Consider the following 13,243-nt stretch of genomic DNA (forward strand, 5'->3'; position numbering starts at 1 on the left):
TTGGAAAGGGTAAACAAATTTTGCGCCTTGTGATTGGCCAACGCGTTGTAGACTCTTGGAGGCGCAATATTGTGAATCGCCCGTATAATTGAATTGAGAATTCTGGAAGCAGCAGCCGAACCTTCAAACTGAGCGCACTCGAAGATCGTTAGTGTGGATTTATTAACTCTGTAAGTTATCTTTCAGCATGCGTTGTAATTAAAAAGTGATCTTACTTTTATGTGTTTTTTCTTCATTTTATTGTTTTGATCTTCATTTCCGTTGCCGCACCAATGCACGTTCAAGAGAATCTTTCAAGGGGATGCACCGTCTGTGGACACAGCGCGTAGCCTAGTGGGGTGCTCCAAAAAAAATTGCTGGAAATTCGTATTCGTTCAATCGACTAGATTCATCCTGCGGGTACGTCTTCCTCGTGCTGTTCATAAACTGTGTCAAGCGAGTGCGCAGAGAAGTTGCGCGTCATTCTGTCTGGAAATATTATGGCCGTTCCCATCCCAATGTCAAAGCCTACAAAGACCGAATCTCGATCCGTTTGCCCTGAAATTCTTGGTGTTTGAAAGGTTTTTATGGACCTTTGTAAAAGAGAAGGGTGGAAGCGGTGGTCTGGTCTGTCAGCTTGTTTCCGCGAAATTGAGGCAAACCAAGTCCTTCAAGGCGTTTTAATGAAGTGCAAAATGACAACAGATCTAGAGGACTACGTTAGGGAGATCATCTCCTAGATGTTCCTCCTTGAAGTTATCAGTTACCCACAAATTATTGAACAGAAACTGACAAATGGTGAATGAGCTTTAATTTAATGTACGTCGCAAAGACTTCAGATCTTTGTAATTCCCTTTCCTGATGTTTTGAATGTAGGCCTATGCTTTCAGTCATCCCTTCCGGGACACCCATTCGTTTTTGATTTTTTTTTGCGGCATTTTCGCAAGAGTTCGGATATGATGGCAATACGTCGTCTTTACAAAAATCTCCATTCGGCTTATACGCTCTGAGGAAAGGCAGTGGTCCAGAGAAAAAAAATGTGAAGCAGAAAATGGATCGCTTCCTATTAACGAAAATATCATCCGTAGAAGGTATGAGCGAAGAATGCAACCGTCAAATTGAGAGTGCGCCCTCCTTCAGTATCTAATAATCCCTTTCAAACTACACCCGAAACTGAAAACCGACCAAAATATAGCATTCCAGTTTTAAATCGTGGGATTCGTATTGTGCACGTACCCCTACTTATAAGGGCTGAAAAGTATAACTTTCCGACGTGCAAACTGATGTCGTTTGTTTTGAGGAAACCTGATACTAAGGACGAAATTGGTCTTGAAATTAATTTTGAAGAAAAATTAGTATTACACTGAAATTTTCCATTGTTTTTGTTTTACTGTCTACTACAGAGCTATAATACGGTTTGCACGCGAACACGTCATTTAAATCATTGATGCCTTTTGCTTTTCGCGCACATTATAAACATGCAGGTGGCCGTGGGTGTGATTGTTCGTCGAGTCTGCACCCCCTAGCAGTGGCCTGTCTTGCCACCTGTGCTTACCACGTGTACTGTACAGTATATAATGTGTGCGTGCAGTGCTGTCCTTTTATAAATACCGCCCTCTTTTGGGCAATGAGTCTGACGTTGGGCTATTTCACTTGATCAGATAGGGAAGATGACCTAGCGTAAAGAAACTCTTGTTTCAAAAAAGGTAGAATTTGCAAAAGACGTATTCCTTACTACTTTCAAAATTTATATTGCGTTTGCAGCACTTCAGCAAGACTAGATTCGTGCTACCGCATTTGTGTTTAATTGTGCAGTGCCTCTCCCCTTTACATGAAATACTACGATCCCAGCTCCGGCTGACTGATGTGATATCCTGCAGCATGTGTGCGTGCGGCATGCGTGGTATACTCGCAATAATGTACGCTAAATAAATCCGAACTGCACGCCTAGCTAGCCCGTGACTTGGCCCTAGAAAAAGGGGAGTTGTCGCTCCGGCGGTCAGTTGAGTTTACAAACTTCCTAAGACTTCCGTAGCGCTCCAAGAGCGTTTCGTTTCGATTGATCTACCATTTATTTGCCGTTATGGCAACGAGTCCATCCAGCGAAGAAAGTTTGCTTGGCCAGCCTCAGGCCGCTACAAATAACAACAATGCCATTCCCATGTGTCCGACCATCCCCGAAAACGCAAACGAGACGGACTCTGATGCTGACGGTGATTCCCCCAAATTTCTCACGTGCCCCGGGATGCCACCGTTGTGCGGGCAACTGGAGAGGAAGCTTCACCTGTCTCGGCAGGACACCCTGGACTCGCCTTTGATGGAGGAGGATGAGGAGGACTTGGAGGACGCGACCAGCCTGACCAGTGCTGACTCCGTGGAGGCTCTGAGGTTGAGCGGCAGCGCGTCTCTTCCGGCCCGCTGCGCCGGCGTTTCGAGCGTGAAGCCCGGCGGTGAACACTCACCGACTTCACATGGCCTGGACCGTTTTGCGCACTTCACAATAAAGAAGCAGACATCATACAGGTGAGTAGCAGCATGAAAGAAACGGAAAACTGAACATGGGAATGAGTTTCTTCTTGGGCATTAGGTGGAGGGCAGGAGGGGGGGTTGGACTACCTGTGTCATGTATGTGAGGAGTTCTACATGTATGTATGTAGATATATATAGGCCTTCTTGTTTTCGGAGTTTTCCATTAGCACCAATAGTTTTTCAAATAAATTCCATATTCTGCCACCAAGTTTCTTGAGTTTTATAAACACCAAGTTATAAAGAATGACCTAAAAACAAATTTTTCTCAATTTCATTTTCCCATGTTTAATGGGATTGTCTTTAATATGTACCCCTAGCTGCTAAACAGAAGCTTTAAAAGGAACAATTCCTGTATTACGGTTTTGTACTATGGAAAAGTAGTCAGATTTTCATGACTATGTCAGTTACCCTGTAGAGAAATATAAATCTCCAAGTGTTATGTAAACTGAATTGCTATGTTTACCCAAAATACTGATACCAGTTTGTTAGTGTTACCAGGCACGTGCGTAACAGTTTTAGGTCATGGATGCACGCAGTGCAGTATACAGTGAAGTATGTAGTATGCATGTTTAATGCACACAATACATTTGTGTAGTTCAGTGTTACAAGCCTGCCTCCTCCCCCCCCCCGTCCTTACTGTAAACTTCAACTGCTTTGCTTTCTGAAAAGCTGGTGAATGCTGGTAATGCTGTTACCATGGTTACGATAAACCTGGAACCATGCACATTCTGCTACTGTTGACATGGCAGGACATTTTTTTTCACATTGAAACTTGTGTCCAATGTGACTCCGTTAGAATGCTGATAAAGGCTGAACACTTCTAGCATTTTAGGCTTTGTTCTATCCTTTGCCCATCTCTTGAGTGTGCCCCAGAATTTTTCTGGGGGGGGAACTACTTTTTGCCGGGGTGTGTGGGGGAGGGAGAGGATTTCCAGGTGGAAGGAAGGATTTTTTTGGGGGGGGGGGATTTCCAAGGGGGGAGGTTTTGGGGGGGAGCATGGGAGAGTTCATTCTTGATTTTCATCCCCTTTCATCCCTATTTTAAAATTTCTTTTGCTTTTTTCCTAGATGTTTCCCTTTTTATTTTGTACAATTTCTCTGTGGAGGCGTAAGTGCCCCCCCCCCGTGACTGTGATGCTTACCCAGATTGTCGATACCTGAAAATGCATGGTATCCAACTCAAGTTTTCATGCTTTGTTCCATGCTCACACATCAAGGCACCTCCTCTCTTCAGGGATGCACTTGCCAAATCGATGTGTTGAACTGCAAAGAGTTGATCCAAGGTACAGCAAAACAGTGTACTATATACAGGAAATTTCACTGCACAGGGCAATTTGCGGGAGATTCCTGTGATAAAAAAGATTTGATCCCTTTTTTTCAAAATCAGGATTCTGCAAAATTGAGTGTTGCCAAAATGGGTACCACAGATTATTGTTATAATTTTCCCTTTGGGTGTTGACACCTCTACACGTATTTCACCTCATGTAAGTATCCAGTAAAGAAGAACAGAAAATAAAACATAAAATGTACATAGTCAGAACACAGAAGGGCAAGATGCTAACTAAATATCAAAGCAGCCTGAGACTATACACATCATTTATTGATGATAAGATTGACAAGTAAGTGATATCTGGCTAGTATTGCATGTACAATGTACCAGGGTGCTAGGAGAGAAAGCTAAGTAGTACACCTGTCAATGCACATTCTACAAGAGCATTTTACAGTGCCAGCGGCAAAGGACTCTTTTGTTCAATACTCGTGAATGATCCACAAACAGCACCACCCAGTCAGTGGTGTTCCAAATATAGAGACTGAAGGAAATAGATATTGCCACAAGAATGCATATGCGGGATAATAGGCAAATATACAATTATTCAGTGGAGTGAGCTGATGGCGTCTCGTAAACAAATATATACAGTGTATGATGAAGTGGCAGCTATTCACTGCTGAGAAGCTTTATGCACTGTTCGTGTGTTTCTAGTGTTCCTAAAGTTGTATACATGCATATGTTTATACGGTAAGTCCAGAAAAAAGAATAAAGAGTTATTGGAATTTATCCATGATTGTACTTGAAAAACAAAGGATTCTTTTCGTTTTTTGTTCCGTGAACTTGTATACATACATGTGTTTGTGTTTCTGGTAACTGTTGCTATTTTTTGTTGTTTCAGACAATTTGCTGTTTTAATTGATGGGCTTTGCAATGTTCAGCACAGTATTACGGGATGATCTGCACTGGCTTGCCTTTCTTTTCTCTAAACTAAAAGCCTAACAATCACATACATGTAAATGTTTGGATTTGAGGAAAACCAACTTTTTTGTGTTCTCTTAGAGGCGTCTAATCAAAGCATAGTTGCTGTCTGAAACCACATCGCACCTTCCAACTTACAATGTACATGTATGTGCAGTAGTTGAGACCCTGAATTACTTGCAACAGCTATGTTCCATAATTACCAGAGTGTCGTAGTGAAGTACAAGTCCTGTGGTCCATTGGTTCTTATGTTTGACTCCCGTTAAATGGAATATGCATTCATGTGGGTTTGAACCAAACGGATGCCTTGATGCTTACGTTCCTCGAGCAAGGGCTCCCCCGCAAGACCCTTGAGACCGATCTCATCCCCTGGGGAGAGGGGGTAATAATGGCATTGTGTCTGCAACACTTTGAGACAAGTTTCAAGGAATTGTGAAAGTACATCTGGCCTATAGGCAAAACTGTATGGTGTTGAGTATAAAGTTGTCGTGAGGATTACCTGCGCCAGGGTATCTGAGAAATTTAATACATTAAAAAATTGGTACGTGTACATTGTACGGGTAGCTATCAGTTCATGTGAGACACCTGCAACATGCATTCAAAACCTGCGGGTTGCTGCGCAAGGAGCATTGAATCATGGGAAGAGTATCCTCAGGTACCAGTGGTTCTACTTCATATACCACATCTGCTTTGTCAGGCACGGTATCGGCAAGTCATCCCAGATGTCGGCAGGAGGGGATGAGTCTACGAGGCAAAGCACAGAATTGTTTTCAAGATCATTGCACATGTACCGGTATACTGTGCACCCTTGGGTTACAGTACATTCACGTACTGCCTCGCTATTTGAAGCAAGCAAATACTGGATACCCTCTGTGGAAATTTGAATTTATCGGCTTTCAGAGTTAGAGGGTAAAGTTTTTTTTTGGGGGGGGAGGGAAGAGGGACCTAGTCCATGGAGTCATCATAATAGTTTTTAGAGGATGTTGGGGCCTGGAACTCGGAGAGGCAGGTCACAGCCTCCTCTGCCCAATGACAGGTCAATTGTTTAATTAACCCTCTGGGGACAAGCTGTGTATACTTTACATACATGTATGCATGTATTTCCTTATTCTTTTCAAGTTCAAGGGACCAGACTTCCTCTCTTAACTTACGTACATGTAGCGAAAATACATGCACCGGTATGTGTCTTCTACAACTGATGAACTTGGTATTCCTTATAATTTAATTTTGAGAGGCAGTACATTTTTGATAAATTGTAGGTGCCGTGTACACATCCATTGTACTACCGGTATATGAAGGACTGTGGGCCTGGGATACCATACACGTACGTGTAAATGGAGTTTTACTGCAAAATGCGAAGCTTCTGTGAATAACAGAAAAGCATTTTACTGTGACATTTACCCAAAATGTTAAGAAACCTGCTGATAATACACGAACGTGGACTCCATAAAAGAAAACATACAGGCACATACCGGTACTGTACATGCACCGGTACGTATAAAACACATGATAATGAAGAACAGTCTTTTAAATCATGTTATAATAACACTTTCAATGGTGAAAATGATGCAAGTTTGGCATTTGTGCTCCATGTGGTGCAATATTTTGATAGTGGTTTTGCTGACACCTTCCAAAACAAGAAGCTTGTATCACCAGCACTGTCAAGTAATTGGGGTGGAAGAATTAAAAGAAGTCTGCGAGTATGGATTTTTGATGACAAATGGACAGGCTTTGGAGAGTAAATGACCTCTGTGATGACAATGTAATTATAAGGATTAGACATGATGGCTTCAGATGCCTTCATTTTTTTCCTTGCTTGTGACATGCTTAGCAGTAAGTTGCAGTGCTGTCAGTTGGTGTGTTTCCCTTTTGGGGGTCAGAGTGGACAGAATTAATTGAGAATATATGCGTTGGTTCCAAAATCAATTTTTCCCCCTTTTCTTCTAACTGTTGACTGGAGGTGATACTGTACTGTACCGGCACATGTACATGTATACGATACTTCAGAATATATTGTTTTTTTCTGGAATAAAAGTTCAGTCAAATCAAGTTTAGTTTCAGAGGCATACATATGCAATAGGAGTGGAAAGCCCTAAGGTCGAAATCAACCACATGAAATCAAGCCCTTTCTACATCAAGATGTTTGTCAAACTAGAGCTGCATTTCTTCCATCACAAAACAGTAGCATACTGTACAACTTTAGCATATTTATACTCATAAGTGTGTTTTATAACCACAGAAGTCTGACACCACACCTACCAGTACCGGCCTAACTTGTTTGGTCTCAGTCATTACTGACTGTCACTTATTATGATACTCTGGCACATGTACCGTACATGTACTGGTATATGTTCATTTCCTGCTTATCAAAGAAGTTAAATAGACACCTCAACAAACTGTCAGGAATTATGGTTAACCCCCCACGTTACGTGTACCATTTGCTGACTTCCACATACCGGGTACATTGCCCATATACATACTGCGCTGGTTTTCAGGGTTAGCAGGGACCTGTAGGATTGCTTGTAGATGTTTAGGTACAGTATTCACTGCTACATGTACAATGTAGGTGCCCTGACAGGTTCAAGATAGACAAATTTCAACTTCAGATCTAGCATCCAGAAATGTTAAACTGCAGCATCATACAAGTGCTGTCCATGGAATTTGGTTAAGTATAATGCCTTCAGTGCTTTCTGAGAGCTTGTGAGGAATATACATGTAGTTGCTTGGATGAGACCTGAACCCATCACCTCTAGCTTACTTGTGTGGATGCCACAGCCACCAAGGGCAAGTTCGATTGACCTACATGTACATGTGTGTACACCGCTCAAACGATGGAGGGTTTGGACTGTCTAGTCAACCATTTGGGACCAGGCCCTTGCCTGGTCTCTCCGGTGGTTATCAATAACTCATTTCATTTATTATTACTGAGGGATCCTTTCATGTGGAAATAATTGAGATATCAATTACAGGTACGGCACATTGAACGTAGCAAGAATCACAGCCAACGGTGAAATGTCAGCAATGATGAGATTTTCCCCCCCAAAAATAGGCCACCTAGGGTCGTTTGAGTGTAACTGAATTGCACATGTTTGCGCATTGTTAAAAACACCGGGTACTGGTCGAACTATACATGTAGTGGTGCCCAAACTTAATTGCCCCAAGCTTGTTGGGAAGGAACTGGTGCATATACTCTGTATTAATTAACGGTTTGAATATGATACGTGTACATGTATATAATGAACATGTACGTGTATGCACTGATAGCAACCAACGTGACAATTAGTTCATGACTGCTTATAAATGGAGTTTTTGTGTTGAACAGATGTGAATTTTAATACCTGCGTTGCCTTCATTGACATGATTTTGATGAGAAATGTAGCATGTCCAAAAGTTCACAAGAAATTGTACAGGAATGGATTAAAAAAAAGGACGAAATGTACAGCACATGTTAAACAATCTAAATGATCCTCTCTAGTAAAGACAAAAGGAATATTGTAACACATACTGTCTACCATACATAATGTAGGTTGCATACATTGAAAACTGCTTCATTTCAAATGGTCGAATCCATTAGAAATAATAAAATAATGGACCCAGACCAGGACTTCTGCCAGTGCACGCATTAGCAGTAATTTCACTCCCCGGGGAAATCTGGTATCAATTCTTGTTTCTCCACATTTTGGTTGCCATTTTGAACAGGTGCCTGTCATTTAAATATTAGCTTTTCAGCTGTCATTGGAACAGGTTCTACTTGGGGGAAAACTGTAATTACAGTACATGCATAAACATTGTTGAATGTGTATTCATGAGTTGTCAGTTTTCTTCTTTGGGGTCAAATGGTACGGTATTTTTATTCTGTGTCGTCTATATTTTATACATATACATGTGGTGCACCCAGGATTTGTCGTTAGGGTAGGGGCTGGGACTGGAATTAACCCTCCCCAAAAAGCTCTTGACGAACAACGGTTGCATTCAAGTTTGAAAAACCTACTCGTGCTTTGCATCATGCAGGTCTGATTAATCACTCCTTTTACTCGGAGCAAAAAATCCTATATGGGCTTATGCATCTCAAGACTGAAGCCTGTGGGTGTGCCATTTATGATATAAAAAATATCACACATGTGCTTGCTTCCAAGTTTCAGACAAAAGGATTCATAGTTTCCCAAGGCTATCCAGATCGTACAGTAATCACAGTATACATGTGTACATACTCCTGTTCATGTATGGTACATGTGCATATACGAGCAGGTGCTTGTCCAGCTGTACCTTCTGCATGCCAGTCAATTGAATTATTATTGCTTTGTATATTTCCTGGAAACAAAGTCAAGGAACCGGAGCTGGAAGCTGGAATTGACCGTCCCTGCCCACTGTCATTTGAAGGCTGGAATTAAAATTTACGCACTGCCGCCACAAATACATGGCGTATTGCCAAGCTGGTGTTGCTGCCTTCATCCACATGGCCTGTACGTGCAGCATTGCCTCTTTTTGAGTTCATCCTTCTCAACGCATTCATTTCCTGTGTGAAACGACTTTCCGGTAGCCCTGAGGACCTCATTGCTGACGATGTCATTAATTTTCAGACCTCATCAGTATTAGGGAGGTCTCCATTTCTACCCCGGATCATGTGTGTTTTTTTGGGGGGGGGGACCCCCACAATGTTTCAATATTTGATGCATTCTGGTAAAGAATCTCATCATTGTATGAAAAGTTGTTTGAAAACTTGTCCTGACCAGCTACACACAGAGATGTGATCGTAACATTAATTAAAAAAACATTGGCTCGCCTGCTTGACGTACACATTAAAAGAATGCTCAGTCAGCATTAAATTGACATCGGGCAACAGATTCGGAGTGGGGGGGGTAGGGATTACTCACATGTCTGTGAATTCTGCATTATCATGGCTCCATTTCTTGGAATTCCCGGAGTTCTTTGCGTCATTACAGAATAATGGAATTGGGTGGGAAGGAGAGATTGAATTGTAGCCAGAAGGTCTGGTGGATCGGTGTTAAAGCATATGACACAGCGAGTTTTTCACTGAAAGCTCTATGCATGGTCCAGTGACTGCATAATGCACTGGTACATGTACACTTAAAACTAAGGCTTCCATTTTATTGGAAGGGCCCTGTCAAACTCGGGACAAAATTTGCACAGTTCTTTTTATGCCAGGGCGCGGCACGGTTTTGTTTTCTAATTTTTAGGGGAAAAATTGACGATTTCACCACTGGAATTTGCCTTGAGCAGCTGAGATTTTCTGCCCTGCCAAAATCATTGCCACTTCCAGTCTGTGACCATGACTTTTACCTGGTGCATTGCAGGAAGGGACAAACTTTACAGTGTTACTGTTAATGCATTTAGTGTGTTTCCGAGGTCGGCTGCCATAATTGCATGCATGCTGGACAAATCACTCTCTTTAATTTATCCCCAAGCTATTGCTAATTCTTTTAGTTTCACCATAATAATAAAGCCACTTAAGCCTTATCATCCATCATAAGGGGTAGTTTGGGCTGTCAATAGCTGGGGCCATGCATTAAGTCACTCCATCAAAGCTGAAAGGCTGGTCAGAACATCCCAGAATGTTGATAATCTGCACAATCACTCTTGCCCACAGGGCTGCATTACTCAAGACCTGCCAAGTGCTTTACACCAAAACTGCAGAATCACAATAGGTCTCCCTATTATGTGGTGGACAATTAAGTATCGGGCTGTTTGGACTTGTTAATTGTCCAACAAATTTGACAATATTATTATTCCAGTTTTTTTGAGCAGTTGCACTGGCCTCCAGTTGAAAAGTGAATTGATACAAGCTTTCTTTTGCATTGTGTTTGACACAATTCATGGATGTGCATTTTATTGAGACTGTGTGATGCTGAATGAGACTGCAGTGTTTGGTGGAAGACTTCACCTGTAGTGAAAAAAAATGTTTGTAGCATATCGACCCGTAAGCGTTTTCAGTTTGTGGTCGCAATAGTGAAACAGCATCCCCTCTAACTTCACTCAGCGTTATAAATATTCTTTTAGTATCTGCTGAATTGGAATTCTGTCTTGTGTAGGGGTGGGCATTTATGGGTATTTTTTGAACTGGGAACCCATTTTATGTCAATACCTGGTACATGTACCTGGGTAGCCTTCAAATATAAAGAACACTTAGCAAATGGCATTGTGCTCAATCCCAGTGGACCATGTGCCCCAAAACAGGGCTCCTTTTTCATACAAAGAGCAGCACCTTGCTCTAAACGTTAAAGGGAGTTGCCCTCAACTTTTAATTCAACAAGGTGTTGCCTTTAATTTGTAACAGAAGTAGCTCCGTGGATCACTGAACCAGTGATGACCCTGGTACCAGGTTTTTCAGCAGCATGATGATTTTCCAGCAATTCTGCCCATCACTATTAAGTACATCTTATGCGTGGAATTTTTCAACGGGTACCCATCCCAAAAAACGGAACCGGGCTTGATATCGATGAGTGGGTACCCGGCACAGACCTAGTTTTGTGATTCCGTGGTTAGCTTGCAAGTCCAACGCCTCATAATTCCGACGCCTCATAAGTCCAAACAAAGTGTTTGAAAAGTCCATAAGTCTGATGCCTCATAGGTTCGACACCTCATAAGACCGACGCCTCCTAAGTCTGACACCTCATAGGTCCGACGCCTCATAAGTCCGACAAATACGTTAAAAAGTTCCAGTGGTTTTATTTGCCCATGGCATAGATCCAACGCCTAAAAAAATCTGACGCCTCGAAAGTCCAACATTTGATTTGACGCTCTTTATGAGGGTATGAAGACGGTGCTAGGAACAAGACTGGTTCCCGGTGGAAGTATGGTGTCTATTTATGACGCGTACAAACATTTTTAAAATTTCAAAAGTATTACAGTCAAAAAAATGCTTTTTATATTTAGCGAAGTATCGTACATCATTCTTACACGTAGTGGTATTTTGGATTAAACAAATACTGGACCAGTGTACGAACTGTGCAGGTAGTCTGCTTGATTTAGTTTTCCTAACAGGGTCAGTACCGTGGACACGAGTTGGGAGCAAAGTTGAATCTCGCTCACAGGCGATGCGTCGCACGAGCCCGCACTCCTCCATGTTTCACAGTCAATCGCACTGACGCATCTAGTAAGTCCGACACCTCATTGGTCCGACGTTGGATTTATGAGGTGTCAGACCTTTGAGGCTTCGGAACTATGAGGCTGAAAAAAAAATTGCCCATAAATCCGACGCCTCATTATTCCGATGCATTCAGACTTTTGAGGCTTCGGACTTACGATACGCACCAGTGATTCTGATATTTATGAAGTTTTTAGTGTAAGAAATTTTGGAGTATAATGTTGGATATACATGGAACCCTTCAAGTTTTGGGAGGGGGTTGGAATCTGTCCCCTCAACTTTTTTTCAATTTCACCGCAATGTTTTTTTCATGTGTTAAGCCTTCAAGAGTTTTCCAGTACCGGTAAGTCTTTACAGTCATTTTGACACCACTTTTGTGATATCAAACTTATCATTCCCATGCGGCGGCCATTTGTCTGAGACAGGTCAATCAAACAGACTTTTCCAGTGCGGTGCTTAATGCACGTGGGCTGGCATGTTTTTGGTGTTGAACTTCAAATGACTGTAATAACAAAACCGTACATGAGATTGAGTTGAAATTTTAGATATGTACTGATGAGGTGTATCTTTACATGCATGCCAAATAAAAAAAAATCAGGCAGAGGAAAGCCGAGTTCTTGGGAAGGGGGAAAGAATCCATAACCCCCCGCCCCAACGTGAGATGGTTCAAAATAATTGGACTCTTTCAGGGTTCATGTGAACCACTGTGAGATACAATTAAAAACCATTACATCAATGCTACCCTGGTGGTTAAATTATGCCTACCAGTACATGTACATGTAACTGTGTTTTAATTTTGTTTGCGTTCAGTTTCTTTTCCTTTTTCTATATAGTCTGATCGACAAGTAGCTTTTTCCTTGTGCTTTGAATAATTAACTGAATAAAAAAAACAGGGGTGCGGGATTTATTAACACACCGATGGTACACAGTAATGTGCAAAATTGAATTTTTCCCCAGCAAGGGAAACCTTCATTTTAACTACTGTATTAGTGCAGGTCCACTTTGTTATTAAAATTGTACTTTGCCCTTTATAGTCACTAATAACTATCCATTTCAAAATTTTTTTCTCATTTGGAGCACGACACATTGGCATACCTCAGTACACATGTTAATCATGCACGTGTAAGCATCTTGGCCCCTGCATTTTGAGCCTTGTTTTTACGTGATTAATTAATTACTCATTGAAATGGCTCGTGCTGACACCAAACTTATAAAGCCAACCAAAATTTGGCTGTCATTTATGATTTCAACAGCTAAATACGTGTTCATGTACGTGTACATGTACATATACATATAGTGTCAGGAAATACACTGTGATATGTATCAAATAATGAATCTATTTTCAAAAGAGTTTTTTACCTTCAAATAAAAATGTAATGTGA

At 41.6% G+C, this 13,243-nt stretch overlaps 1 protein-coding gene across 1 annotated transcript in view; it reads left to right on the forward strand.

The window, feature by feature from the left end:
• Positions 1-1,694: 1,694 nt before the first annotated feature.
• The window catches only part of LOC147799722 (uncharacterized), a 40,638-nt gene continuing 29,089 nt past the window's right edge, over positions 1,695-13,243 (forward strand). Inside the window, exon 1 of the mRNA XM_087134863.1 lies at positions 1,695-2,502. Coding sequence (XP_086990989.1) covers positions 2,063-2,502 — 440 coding nt within the window. The 5' untranslated portion in view covers positions 1,695-2,062. The remainder of the gene's footprint in view (positions 2,503-13,243) is intronic.

Source organism: Acanthaster planci, linkage group LG03, assembly GCF_054643075.1.
Source record: "Acanthaster planci isolate LZ-2023a linkage group LG03, COTS_SCS, whole genome shotgun sequence".
Lineage (NCBI taxonomy): Eukaryota > Metazoa > Echinodermata > Asteroidea > Valvatida > Acanthasteridae > Acanthaster > Acanthaster planci.